General features: G+C 41.0%; 5 protein-coding genes across 5 annotated transcripts; 1 reads left to right on the top strand and 4 right to left on the bottom strand.

Moving 5' to 3' along the window:
• Nucleotides 1-562: 562 nt before the first annotated feature.
• Nucleotides 563-2,490, bottom strand: ATC70_001700 (uncharacterized protein; the record flags this gene model as incomplete). The annotated part of the gene is made up of 6 exons (XM_064821093.1): nt 563-744; nt 797-1,647; nt 1,701-1,947; nt 2,013-2,137; nt 2,205-2,255; nt 2,321-2,490. 6 exons carry the CDS (start codon nt 2,488-2,490, stop codon nt 563-565), a joined length of 1,626 nt encoding a protein of 541 aa, XP_064685013.1.
• Nucleotides 2,491-4,302: 1,812 nt separating this feature from the next.
• ERG13 (3-hydroxy-3-methylglutaryl coenzyme A synthase) lies at nt 4,303-4,971 on the top strand (the record flags this gene model as incomplete). The annotated part of the gene is made up of 4 exons (XM_064821092.1): nt 4,303-4,454; nt 4,513-4,585; nt 4,650-4,826; nt 4,906-4,971. 4 exons carry the CDS (start codon nt 4,303-4,305, stop codon nt 4,969-4,971), a joined length of 468 nt encoding a protein of 155 aa, XP_064685012.1.
• A 33-nt stretch (nt 4,972-5,004) lies between these two features.
• On the bottom strand, nt 5,005-6,516 carry ATC70_001698 (uncharacterized protein; the record flags this gene model as incomplete). The annotated part of the gene is made up of 5 exons (XM_064821091.1): nt 5,005-5,131; nt 5,193-5,387; nt 5,442-5,533; nt 5,586-6,000; nt 6,053-6,516. 5 exons carry the CDS (start codon nt 6,514-6,516, stop codon nt 5,005-5,007), a joined length of 1,293 nt encoding a protein of 430 aa, XP_064685011.1.
• Nucleotides 6,517-6,959: 443 nt separating this feature from the next.
• Nucleotides 6,960-7,648, bottom strand: FAA4_2 (long-chain fatty acid-CoA ligase; the record flags this gene model as incomplete). Its single annotated transcript, XM_064821090.1, has 2 exons — nt 6,960-7,328; nt 7,400-7,648. The coding sequence occupies 2 exons, from the start codon at nt 7,646-7,648 to the stop codon at nt 6,960-6,962; spliced, it is 618 nt and encodes a 205-aa protein (XP_064685010.1).
• Nucleotides 7,649-7,881: 233 nt separating this feature from the next.
• FAA4_1 (long-chain fatty acid-CoA ligase) lies at nt 7,882-9,079 on the bottom strand (the record flags this gene model as incomplete). Its single annotated transcript, XM_064821089.1, has 4 exons — nt 7,882-8,529; nt 8,590-8,693; nt 8,771-8,851; nt 8,920-9,079. 4 exons carry the CDS (start codon nt 9,077-9,079, stop codon nt 7,882-7,884), a joined length of 993 nt encoding a protein of 330 aa, XP_064685009.1.
• Nucleotides 9,080-14,285: the final 5,206 nt, after the last annotated feature.

Raw genomic sequence — 14,285 nt, 5'->3', positions numbered from 1 at the left:
ATTATTGCGTTTTTTTTTTCACTCTTGAGCCCACCAGATGAACATTGTATTGGTCTTTGAATTTGACATAATGCTTGAAGTCGAGCTTTTGCTCTTTCAGAATTTTCTTGATCTTGGGCACGTCAAAAAAATTTGAAAAGATAACCTCCTTTGTTTCCATTGATTTGATCATTGAGTTGGAGGTGAATGCAGATTTGTTTGCTGAATAATAAGTACAAGGTTACGGGATCGAGTGCAATTGCCATCTTTTGACTCGGCGTGTCCTCTATAGTTGGAAAGAGACTTCTCGTGTTCTTCCTTGTAAGGCCAGGGTGGAAAGTAACAAGAATATTGCGCAACTGAAACAAACCAAACCACTTGTATGGAGGGGGGGGGGGAAATCTTCTTTAGGAACAAGAGATTTGATGGCATTGATGATCGTACAGCAGCAATCAAGGACACTATGTAAAAAGTACTCCATTTTACGAATGCACTGATAACATGTACTTTTAACGTTTCAATAATAAACATTTACAAACTATTTTATTACATCAAATGGGTATAGAAGCATTTGAAAGCTTTTTTAACAATCTTCATGAATCAAAATGTTATCGTTCGTCGTGTCCAAAGGCTTTGATGGACGTACAAAGAAGGAAAATGTCAGTGCAAGGCCTGAAATGATGGCGCAGACAAAAAAGATGAGGTTGGGCATTGTTGCTACAGATGCACTGTAAATGGTATTGATTGTCAATTGAGATATAATCACTGTAGTATGTTAGATGTCAAGGCCATTACAAGAATAAATGAATAGACTTACTGCCGCATGCTTCCAAGACAGCCATGGCGCCGAGCAATTCACCAATTTCGGTGGGGTCTACCAAAGACGTAAGCAGAGAGCGAAGCGAAGGAGCTGCTAGTAATGCAAAACTTTGAGCAGCACCCGTGATGGAGAATCCAATTGACGTAGTAACCAAACCGAAGGCCACAAAGCAGACTGTCTCGATCGTTAGTCCTGTACGAATCATCCAAGAATCAAATAGGATGGCATGTCTGATGTCTTCTTTGCTACGCGTATCCATGATAGCGGAAGACGTAGAGGAAGATGGCGATGCGGGCTCTTCAACTTTGACGGTAGATGCCGAGTGCGATGTGGGTGACGATGGTGATAGTGTAGTCTTGTTTCTATGGAATATCTTGGATAAGAGGGGCAGTACAGACAACATGATAATAACTCGTGTAAAGGAGCACAGACTAAAGAATAGACCACCTTCGTAAGCTGTCCATTTAAATTGAAGCATGGCATACAGCAAGCTAGGTGGCATCATGACAATGTAAAGCAGAAACTGAACACCTGCCATCAGAGGAAGAGCGTACTGAGAGGCATGTTCCGATTTGGATCGTCTGTGCAAAATCTCAAGCGCAGAGAAGATGTTGATGCGTTGCAAAAATGATTGCTTTCCTTGCTGTTTGATCTCTTTGTGCTGACTGATATCGTTTGATTCTGGCATAACGAGCCAATAATACAAGCCAATGACAAAGTGAATGATGAACACCATGTAAAAGATGCTGTTGATGGACTTGGTCTTGTTGAGTAAGAAGGAAGCAACAGTGGGACCTATGGAAGTACCCAAGAAGATGGTAGCCATCATGTTGCCAAATGCAATGGTTCTGTATAGCATGCGTGTTAGATCAGAAGGGATTGTCTTGTAAGTGATACATACCTCTCTGCTCGTGTTGTACAGTCTGAAATATAGGCCTGGATAGCAGCGATTGCTACTGTGTCTCCTGCCATGAAGCCCTTGATGATGGGCGCAATGAACAGCAGCGAGATACCAAATATATGAATGTACTTGATGGTGATGACAAACAAGGCAATCTGAATCAAGCTGCCTAGAGTGGAAATTATCATGATAAGACGTCTGCCCTTTCGATCTGATAAGGCGCCATAATAACTAGCAACTAGTAAGGCTGTAGTAGAAGAGTGTGTGAGCAATTACTATGTAACGTATATAGCGGATCAGGCGTCTATTTACTCGAGGCATAAGTCAAAAACATGATGATAGCTTGTGCTTCAGAGACAATGGCTTGCACCTCTGGGATAGCACAATTGTCGAGTGGAATGTCAGCACCACTGTCACCTGATTGTTGCTGGTAGTATCTAATATGGTGGTTTTAGGATTACAGGCTACTAAGATGCTGAACCATAAGCAATTTTTTTTTTTTACTTGTAACAAAAGATAACAGTGTAGAATTGAATCATGGGTGCATAGAGAGCACTGTATAACAAAAATACGAGATTAAACACCATCATTGTAACTTTTGGTTTCTGCATAAATATTACCCAAATGAAAATGTCAAGCCAAACAAAGCAACAATGACATACCAAGGCGATGCTTTCTTCTTGGTAGACAGCGTGGCATTGTCAGAGGAGGCGCCGGACGAGGCTTGATCTGCCAATGTTGGTGCAGATAGCAGTGGTGTTTCTTCATTGGCTGTTTGTAGCTTTGACATTTGGATGCTTGATCGTATCTATAAAATGTATATCGGAAAAGACAAAGAAGAAGGCGAAATATCAGAAAGCAAAGAGAAGAAAAAGAGAAAAAGATAATCCGTCTATTTCATCTTGATGTAACCGTATCATATAGAAGTTATCATTGTTCTACAGATGTGCTGGTCTACAAAAACTGCATTCGTCTTGAATCGCCTTTTTCAGGCAATGAGAAACTCACTGGACATCACTGGATTCCAACCCCCCCCCCATTCTCACAGTAATGGTGCTAACTCGATTGCTTATCGCACAATTCAGGCCTGTCCATCTTGGATCAATGCTATGCAATCTATCACCTAGTCTACACTATAATGGATCGTGGCGATCAAGCGAAAACGGGCAGGCAAGATCACGGTAGCACTGTTACAAAATTACAGAACGATGAGCTCATGGACAAATCATTCATTAATAAGCGCAAACTTCTGTCATGAAACTTCTCAGGCATTGTGTTTATCGCCGTGCCATTCAGACCCCCTTATTAGCGGGATGGTCACAGGGTTTGCTTGATATTGATCCGGATGTACGGAGCAATGATTCTCCCATCCATGGGATTCGTTGAGCTATAAGTCGTTTGATCAAATTTCCAGCGAGGCAAGAGATCATCTCCATGCCAACCAACAAACTTTGACATATTTGGTGTTCCTCGTCATGCATCATATACGGAATGCCAACCGATGGCATGAACCACTGGGTCTACATTGGCTTGTATTTGTAAACGAATGTTTGAGATTTGCCAGCAGTAGATGGACAAAGCATGCCTCTTCATTTGGGGGGTTCTAATGAGAACATGACCTAGTAAAGGATCAATGAGCTTCACCTGTCAAAATCCATCAGACAACACGCTACTTGATCGTCCAGCTTGGCATCCATGCTCCTTTTAGTGGGATAGGTCCATCTGCGCACTGATGGCAACGGCTTTCCTTCTCAGACTGCTTCATTAGTCAGTTCAGGGACAACACTTGGGCACAGAAGGAGGCTGATAGATACGCCAAACCCAGTTTTATTTGCATTGCTCTCTAGACCTTCAGTATTTTAGGGAAATGGCATCTCTTTACAGCTTGAAGAGCATGAACCGGTACCAACATCGCCAAATGGTGCGGGCATCCTTCTATCCAAGACACAGCAAACAATGCCAAATGTCATCTACAAGCACTACAACGTTGGTCATAGTAAGTAGCTTCGAGAGATATTTTCTGCAAGGCAAATGTGTACAAGTATGATACTATTCCCAAATTCCTGGAAGGCCATAATGCTGCTGAATGCATTGATTCCGACATCGCAGAAAAGTTAAAGGCATTGGGAATAGAGAATGAGCCTTTAAATGTGAATAGCTCTGTTACTTGGGACGAGGAAATCAGCAATCTTGGTCTTTGCAATGTCAAGCAGAAGCTGAAGGTTTATAAATGTAAGATCAAAAATAAGCATCCAAGATGGGTCAACGAGGCTGATCTGCAGATTCAGACCAAGATGTCTAAGCATTTGTTCAATGACACATGAGACATAGGGGCCCGATGGCCGCCGCTAAGCTCTGTATTTGCTCCACTTTCTTTTCGCATAGAGACAGCCACCATCATGACGAACATTTCAATCAGCTTCTCCAACTATCAAGCATCTAGCAGGAAGGTGTTCATCTCCAAATGCGCTTGAAATGCCGCTACCACATTGGTTCAAATGACGTCGAGAGTCTGCATTCTATTATATTTGTGTAAACCATACATTCACCTCTCGCTTCAACCTTTTTCACTTTTAATTTCTGAAAAAAAACTTACCATACAATGTCTTGGCGTAGAATTGATATCGACCAATATGATGAAGACGCGTACACTGAGGATGAGATTCTTTCAGAGTTTGATACAGGTTTATCACCCGAACAAGTCATCTCCTCTACTCAAACACGAAGCACAGATGTTCGCAACTTGCTCACAAAGTAAAAGAATCACAGCAGAACAGACGCAGAAGGGTACTGATGACTCTATTTTCTATAGAGGCGATTTGAATAATGCTTTGATTCGTGCTTTGGAGGAGCCTCCTTATGGTCGTCAAGTGGAGTCTGCCAAGGTAATATAAATTGGGTAAGAGAGAGAGAGAGAGAGAGACAGGTGTGCTAATACAAAAAGCACAGGCTGAGAGCACAAAGACGGTTACTGAAGTGCTGAACCTCTTCCGCGCCTCTGATATTGCTCAAGTGATCAAATCACTTAGCCATGAACAACAAGATATCCTGATGAAGTACTTATACGCTGGTATGGGCAAGCCCGAACAATTCAACTCGAGTGTCTTGCTGACATGGCACGAAAAGGTAAGACGGGAAGGGAGAGGATATGCACACCTAATCTAGTGTCAAAAAGTTGTGCTGACTTGTTTATTGGAAACATTAGTTGACAGAGGTAGCTGGCAATGGTTGTATTGTTCGTGTCATGACCGACAAGCGCACAGTTTTCTAATAAATATACACTCTTTGACAATATATATATATCTTATGCAAGCTTTAAACGGAAACCAGTAGATTCAGTCTGTCCACCAAAGATTGTGCCCGCCAAATCATCATCTTGGCCTTGATCACCGTGAGCTGCAGCAGGAGCAGATGGACTGAATGCTCGTTTTCTATATATGGGTCTCACTATCAGATCATAATCAATGGACGGTATGCATAATAGCGACTTACTTGTGACCAGAGCCTTTGGATGGCCATGTGGGAAACAGAGATGGATCTTGAGGAGCTGGACTTTCACTGAAATAGGGATGATTGAGAGCCTCTTCAGCCGTGATACGTTTTGCAGGATCGTAGGTGAGTAATTTTGATAATAGATCCAAGCCAGCTTGAGTGAGTATTGTAAATTTGCTTCTCAATGAGCTGTATCTGTGTGCAGTGATTTAATATGTAGCGTTGCATTTGGACATGCATCTCACTTACGGTTGATGTACAGGTGCAATGTTCTTTGCATGAGGGAGTTGAGAGTACCCTGGCCATATTTCCTCTGTTGGGCTACCTAATAATTTGAAAATCTACCTCTTGTGAGTGATTCGAGTTCTATATTGCTCCAGCGGTGTTTCCTACTCTGTCTAGTTGATCAATCTCGCTTCTACCCGGCAACAGCGCCTCGTTGTTCAACAACTCTGCAAAAATGCATCCCACCGACCACATGTCAATCGCTGTTGTGTATTCCTTTGCGCCCAACAACAGCTCAGGAGCTCTATACCATAATGTCACCACCAGCTGTGTCATATTGCCCATGGGACTACCGTATTTCCTTGCTAAACCAAAATCTGCCACCTTGATTTCACCTCGATTGTTTAACAGCAAATTACTCGTCTTGAGATCTCGGTGTATGATCCAATTGTCGTGCATCAGCGCCACCGCTGACAGCAATTGTAACATCAATGTCTTGATTTCAGACTGCAAAAATGGAGAACGCATGTCTTGCATCAGACCCTTCAGGTCATGGTCAATGAAATCCATGACAATAAAGACTCTATGTAAGGTTGCATGAATACTATGTCTCGTACATGCTAGGCCCAACTTACTGATCCATGTGATTCCCCATGACAATCTCTCTGACATTGACAATGTTTGGATGCTTTATAATCATCAGAGCATGGATTTCTCGTAAACTGGTGACAGGAAATCCACCATTTTCGGGCTGCAGCTTTAGCTTTTTCAGCGCGACCACCTCGTCTGTTTCTTTATCGCGAGCACGAAATACGATACCGTAAGAACCTTCTTCAATGTGATTGAGACGTTCAAAGCAATCCACATGGCGACATGCTCTTAGATAGGGGTATGGCTTGGGAGCTGGTTTCTCGGTTCGCATGATGACTTGTCGAACAGCTCTTTCTGTTGCAGGAGACGACGACGATGAGGGTGATGCTGTTGCTGCTGGTTTCTGCTTTTTTCTAACATGCTTATCCTCATGTTGCTTTTCACGTTCTTGTTTACTCTCTTCTTCTTCGTCGGCAGCCCATCGAGATTTTTTGATTAAATCAGACATGCTTGTTATTATATACAGTAGCAAAAGAGATGAACCCATCTTGCTTGAAAGGACGGTTCATATATCATTGGCATCAAAAGCCGTCACCCAATGTTGCCTTTGACATCCCCACTTGGATATACCTTCCCAACTAGATCCATCATGACGAGAGTGAGTCGAGTAATCAGCATTCAGTTCATAGTACCTCTTGATCAGGTCTATGCTAATCCCACAGCGAAAATGCTCATCACATCTGTTTAAAGTGGCAATGGCAGACCAAGCATCATACAAGATCCGCTGCCGTCGATGCCTCATCGATCATTCATCCAAATGCCAAATGTATCCATATGGTCAAATCATGAAAAAGCAGGGCGAATTTATTTCACAAATACGTCGTAGCTCTGATCCCCAGCCAAGTTCAAGTGTATATACAGGTTTTGTCTATAAGATGTCATCTCTAAGCATTATTCGTACTCATCCTCGTGTCCTACATGGCCAGCGTCTACAGGATGATGGCGCAAGTAGTCTAAATAAGCTGGGTGATTGGGGTCGAAGGTGTAATTCATCTCTTGGAAGAGTTTGAGTTGTTCAATGAACCCTGAATTGGGATTTACAAATGGCCTCGTCTGTTTGATGATGGCCAATGCCTCTTTCCACCGTAATTTCCGTGTTGCCATGAGATAGGCTGTCAGTATGGTGGGACTTCGTGATACGCCTGCTAGGCAGTGTACTAATATGTTGTGATTCTCTTTGATGGCTTGTTCAATGAATGCCGTGGATTCTGGAAAATAATGAATGATGTTGGCTTCGGGATTATCTGTGATGGGAATGATCTGCGTAACAACGGTACATGTGTAAGCTATGCGTTTAGATAGATGATCCCTCTATCTGATTCATAGCTCACCTTGTGTAGGAATCGTCCTGGCGAATAGCACGGCTTGAAATGACCCAATGTCAGAATGCTTGTAATCTTGTTTTTCTCTAGAAATTCAACAGTTTCAAGCGCTTTGTACCCACCCAACCAGACATGTGGAATGACTTGCTGGGATACACTTGTAATCAAAATGCCTCCTGGTTTTCCATCAGCACCGCATTCTAGTGTTTGATACAAGTCTGATTTCAGCGGTAGACTGTGCTCATATGTGTCCTCCATGCTGGTTCTAAGCAAGAATTGCACAGGTGCAAAAGAGAAAAGAGAAAAAGCAAAAAGAACAAGACTCTGTTTGAAATTGAGTTTATTAATTGTTTTGAAAATATAATATATACGGGTTATAGAGAAGAGAACATTGGGGGGGAGGGGAGAGAAAGGGGATGCTGAAAAATACACAAAAAGACATGGAATATATATATATATATATATATATATATATTTATAATTTAAGAAATCTAATAGGGATGTTGTTCGTAAGGTTGGTAATGTTGAGGAGTTGTAGGTGCAGGTTGTTGTTGGTAGCTGGCGTAGGTCTGAGATAACTCGTCCTCACCTAACAATTCCTTGACCTCCCAGACATTTTGCTTGGAACCGACAGAGAATTCGAGATCTTCCTTGGTGATGGAGTCCCAATACTTGTAAATCATCATCACGGTCAAGAGGTTACAGATGGCGCCAAAGAACATGCCGTCCACATAGTGCTTGGTGTTATCGCAAATGACTACAGAGAATACATACATCAGCACTTGTCCAATGGCAAAGAAAGCAGCAGCGAACAGAATGTCACCCAGGGGCCAACGGTCATCCAGAGTGTTGATTACGAGAATGATTTGAGAGATGATGTAAATAAAGAACATGACATAATTCAAAACAATGTAAAAGATCCATAGTGCTGCCTGATTCTGATACGAGAGAGCACCGACACCTAAAAATGTACCAATAGCCAAGAAACCTGTAATGATGAACCACACAAATGTACTGATACGAATCGACCACAGTGACAAAGGTGTGCCATCTTCGGCAAATTGGAAGCCTACAAAGCCGTTCAACAACAAGCACCAGTATGTTGAGCAAATACAGCCAATGTGAATAGCGGTGAACCACTATAGAATCATCGAGGATGAGCTTGTCTGTTGGTTGCTTGATCATGGATAAAAACTTACAGGATATGCAGAAGATGAAGTAGGGATGATACCAGTTACCAGCAACATGTCCAGCAAGGTAGTCAACATGTACATGTAGAAATACATGACAATTTCCTGTCGACCTAGATTGCATGTGGTTAAACACCGTCTTGCTATTTTTACCCAACAAAAAATTTTCTATTTCGCACTAATTACTTACCAACAGCAGTGTATTTAGAGCGAATGTGGTAAATCATAATCATCGTCATGATAATAGCAACAACATCAATGATCAGGGTTGCTATTTGGAAAGAAAAGAGAGAAGGTTAGCATGTGCCGGCATGGCCATGTTTGACAGGCTATACATACAAGGCTGAAAGATGATGTTTCCACTTAATTCCACGTTACGAGAGTAACAGACGGGTTCAATACCATCGTATTGACCGATCAATGGACACAAACTAATGGCAATGGTCTTACAAATACCGTTGAAGTTTAAGGCTTCGAAGCTGTAAACGATTGCACTCATGTTCAAATGTGATTTGGCGTTTCGGTTTTATAAAAATCTAGTTGAAAGAAAAATGTATCGTCGCCCTGGATTTTCCTTTTTCGCTGCTCAATGTCGCGTTGATGAGATGATATAAACAGAGAGAAAGAAAGCGAGAAAAAGAGTGGCTTCTTCAGATGATTAAGAAAAAGAAAGGAAGAGGGAAAAAAGGAATGTTATAAATAACAAATTGCTTTTTATGTTTATAAGGGCAAGAGAGGAAAGTGGGTTATTTTTGATCACCAACTATCAGCCAATGGCTAAAAATACCACATTGAAACAGCTTTAACCCAGCGTATATTTATTTATTTCTACCTACCATATATCCGAATTGGTAAATTCAGAAGAAAAAACTTAATAATAATCAAGCAAGCCCATGGCTCATCATTTGCCATGGCTTGTTTGCACTTTTTTTTTTTTTTTTTCAGTTGGGCGTATAAGATGAACAGGTGGATACTAAGGGCAAAAGAAGGCTGATTGCATTCATCCAGGTACAGGAGCGCGGCAAAGTGGATTCATAGATGAGTGTCATCTGTGCAAATTATTCTGGAAATTGTAAAAACGTGGTTTCTTGGATTTACATGCAATCATGATACCTCTCTCTCCCACTCTACATAAATTAGCCAAAGCGCACAATCAAGCATCACTCCGAAATTACTTGTACAACACCCACTGTGTATATCGTCATTTCCAGGTTCTATTATCTACAGCGTGAAATTGCGCAGAATGATCAAGGCTCATCCTGACTCTTTCAGAATTTGTGGTTGTGCAACAGCTGACACAAAGAATCCCGTAAACAATCATCTTTATTGGGATGGTTTATTTGATTGCAATTCACTAAAATTAATAAGACATTCAAAATGCAGATCGGATGCTAGGGGGGGGGCCTTTGTTTACGTCTTGTTCATTGTATGCCGTGGATGGCAGATAGTTTGCATGTAGGTTGCATTCTTCTGCGACCAACTGTTGGCTCCAGATAGTGCAGGTACTCTTGATAATAATGTCTTGCTTACTGAAATGTGCTGTGGATGTCATTATCGCGTCTACATGAATAATGCTTGAGCTTTCATACAGATGTTTTGTTTGAAAATTCTGCTAAAACATAACATTTTTCAGTAAAAAGGGTGCAAGACAACTATTTTTTGTACGTTTGTTAGCACCTCACAGTCGAGGCATCATGTGCAATTTAGAGCAGTGTGGCATTCTAATATTTCACGTTAAAGTTGGCATTTAAATAAGCAATTTGCAATGATGACAGCTATCCGTTATAAGAATACGTAATCAAGGCAACCCATAGTAGTCAGAAAAAGCGCTAGTACTGTTCAAGTCGCAATTCGCTTCATATGAGCATCACAAGCAATGGCTGTCTTCATGATTGATCTCGCTAGTCAAAAATAATTACCGCTCCGCTTAACTCCTGTTCAAAATCGGCCAGATTTGATTCATTTTCGACTTGATTGATCTATTTTCCTCGATTCGACTATGTAAAATGTGATGATCATCCAATACTCCCTTATACTGCCCCTGGTGGTAGGGCGAAGTGGTAAAACTCCCGTATGCCAACGGGAGGATCCCGGTTCAAATCCTGGTGAACGCAAGTTGTTTGATTTTTTTTTGGCGTAGTACTGATGTCCTCGTTTGGTGTTTTGTGCTCTTATCCATTATCTATATTTTGACGATTTCCGCAAGACTGTATTGGCTCTAGGTGTCGCACCTTATTAGTAGTAGATTTCTTTCCCAACTTAATTCAAAAAATATCTTATTCCCCTTCTTTGCAGACATTGGGTCCACCAACAGTCTTTTCTATCCCTCAGCATGACATTTAAAGGACTTTAAATAAAACCTGGAGCTCGACTCCCCTACAAAAAAAAAAAAAAAAATACTCCCTTATACTTTTTGGGAGTACTTTTCGAGGTGCATCCAGTGGTAATAATTATGGGAGATGTTTTGAACAAGACTATTGAGCAATCTTCTAAAGTATGAAATGAGGTTTTTGGCCGAAATGTCAAAGTTTTGCATATAAAAATGTCACAAATAAAGTTTCAGGGGTTGCGTTGGATCAATAGCAACATTTTGATTTAATATATACCATAACAAAAGTCTTCATTATCAAGGTCAAAAACGCGATCGTTTAATTTTTGACGAAAACCATGAGGGGTACCTCATGCTTTTTGCTCGAATTTTGTCCATGTTTTTTTGATCCCCAAAAAGTCGAGCAAAAGTGTCAATAAGTGAGTGTTGGTCGAAAGCAATTGCGTGACATTATTCCAGCTGTCTAAAACGGCTGTTAACTCGAGGAAACACGGCTAGAATGCATGCCATGTTGACTGTGATTGACATATATGTGAGCATCGAGATAGAATGCTAGTATGCTATCTGCCCGCACATGAGTTGTTTCCGTTGGAATGGATGTGGGACACTCTAGAGAAGTTAGATCCACAGATACAAATGAGGTGTGCAGACTTCCCACGTACTAATGGCAAATAAAAAGCAAAATTTGAGTCAATAGTGGCACCACTACATGGTTGGCTACCATGAGTACCTAACACTGTGTCTAACTTCCCATGCTACACAAGAATGTCAGCAAAGCCCACACCTTGGTGAAGCAAACAAATCGCCACTTCTGGATGTGAGTTCACTTCTTGTTTTTTTTTCCTTTGAAACATAAACAAAATGGAAAACGAGTATGATTATTCTATGTACACGCTGGTGTGCACCATAAGCATATGTAAATGAAGACTCTAGACATGAACTTAGTGAAGACATAATATAGTAACAGCCGTAGATAGGCCCCGTCAGTAAAACTTTGCGGACATACCGAAGGTGTAATCACATTTCTCAAGCAACTCAGAAACACTTCTCAGAGAGATGCCTTAGGGTAGAAACATGATGAATTGTCAATAATGTTGTTACAAATCTGATTATTGTCCAAAGATCCCTTTAGATTTCTTCTACAACAAAGAGAGCGGCAGCATTATTTATGGCAGTCAGATGATCTTTCATTACAAGCAACATCCTCCACGCGAACAGTACATTCATGTTCCAAACTTCCTGGAAAGCCTTTTACGCATTATATCAACGTTCTCGCAGAGGAGAATCAACTACACAAGATGATTTAAAGCTGTGCTCGGCCATCAAAAGCTTTTTCACCAAAGTATATCCTTCTCAGCTCTTTGATGACGGGCAGGCATTTACGACGCAATATGCGTTCATCGTGCCCTCTCAGGAGTGTACTAAACAAGGATTTTCTCAGCACGACTGTGCGTCCATTGCTTCAAAACACCCCGTGGCTAGCTTCAGATGATTTAGATTGCAAAACTGTTTTTAAAGAAAAATTGATATATATATATATATATATGCTTATCTGCTGAACAACATCCCATCGCATAAACTTTGTCTGGAAAGAGAAAAGAAATACTTGATTTGCACCTTGCAAAAGGCATGTGATCGTCGTCAATTATTGTTAACAATAACATTTATACGGGCAGTGTATGATCCAGACTTGGTTGCAGCTTCTGAAAGATCTATGACAGCTTTGGGAGGAAACACTGTCCTCTCTTCAAAGATGATTAGACTGCCCTTATCGTTAGAGATTCCAACTGAACCAAGACTAGCAAAAATGGAAAGATTGGCGGAACTCTTATACAACAAAGTCTTTGCAGGTGAAGCAAACGAGTCAAGTCCAACACAGCTTGAAGAATATAACACGGATAACGGTTACGAGAGTTTGATTCATCGCCTCGTTCATTCTATAACGGCATCAAAGTCCGGGTAATTGAAATAGTCAGACTCTTTTACGACGCCTAATGTCTTGTTTAATAGGATTCATGGACTGAGGAAATCGATACAGACACTTTTAGTAATGGGATTTGGTAGTCAGACATGCCCAGCCAGCAATATCACAGATCTGGACGATATTATTTACAATCATCAACCAAATTCTATATGCAATATCTCCATAAGCCATAGATTTTTGATGGATACTGGGTTGTTGCCCTATCTTAAATCCGTGGCCTTAGCTATTGTATCGTCGTTGAAAGCAGATGCAATTTTCGGAAAACATGGAATATCACGCTTAGTGGCCACAGGAGAACAACTGTATGCATGGCTAGGGCAGTACAACTCCACGTATGGAAAGTTCCTATGGGGTCAGTTGAAATCAGCAATAGCTTTCGCTTTGCGAAGCAAGCAGTTGAGGATACACTTGATAATGGCAAAATCAATTGTCTCTAGAGATAGCATTTTCAATTACAAGCCTTTAAAATCAGAGATATATCGACAGGTCTTCAGCAAGCATTATTACGTATTCATGTCATTCGCCATACAACTCAATGCGCAAGTGCACCAGGATAAAGGGAGTCATCATATCAATATTCCGTGTACAAGCGAAGAGGGCGACACTGTTTGGAGGATTCCAGTACTGCACTGCAGATGACGGCGCTTTGAGATGCGCACTTACGGAGAGATTTTACATTAGCTTTGATTCAAAGAAAATCGTTCAAGAGCACTGCAATTTAAGTGAGTAGATGGAGACCAATGTGAAGAATTACCAGCTATATGTGTAGAATGATTTCAATTAACCCATCAGTAGGATTGATATGCGTGTCAAGAGACGAACTGGGTAATTTTGATGAAGCGATCTCTTCTATATTCAATGTGGCGTTACTTGTAGGTAGTAGTCCGTTTGGAGAACCTACTGTATTCGTAAAAAATTGTATATCGTTTCCTTTGGTAGTGGATATACGACCTTGTAGCTATTTATCGGCAGTTACCTTGAACATGAGAGTGGGTATAAATGTATCATTACAAGACCCTCTTAGGTTCGATTGTAACACATTCCCTAAAAGACTAACACTACAGAAAATATAATTCAATAAAGCCATGTACATCTTCCTTGATAGTTACATTTCTCTCACTTCCAATGGTAACTGAGTAATTAAGTATTGCACAATGCCATTTACCTAGATGGACATCACTTGCATGTTTGACAAGAGCTGGCTGCTCTCAGAATCTAGATCTAGACAAAGTAGCCGTTTTATATTCTCAAAATGATTCATTTTTGCTTGATTCGTGGAAAGAGAGCCTTGATTTCACAATGTCTACTCATTATACTTCATGAGACTCACATCAATCTAGCGTAACATGCTAAACACGTCTCTATAGCAATTTACCGGGGACTTCCCTATGT

This window comes from Mucor velutinosus (assembly GCF_035048745.1).
Source record: "Mucor velutinosus strain NIH1002 chromosome Unknown tig00000041, whole genome shotgun sequence".
Lineage (NCBI taxonomy): Eukaryota > Fungi > Mucoromycota > Mucoromycetes > Mucorales > Mucoraceae > Mucor > Mucor velutinosus.
Note: the sequence above shows the minus strand (reverse complement) of the source record. Positions and strands in the feature narration are given on the sequence as shown.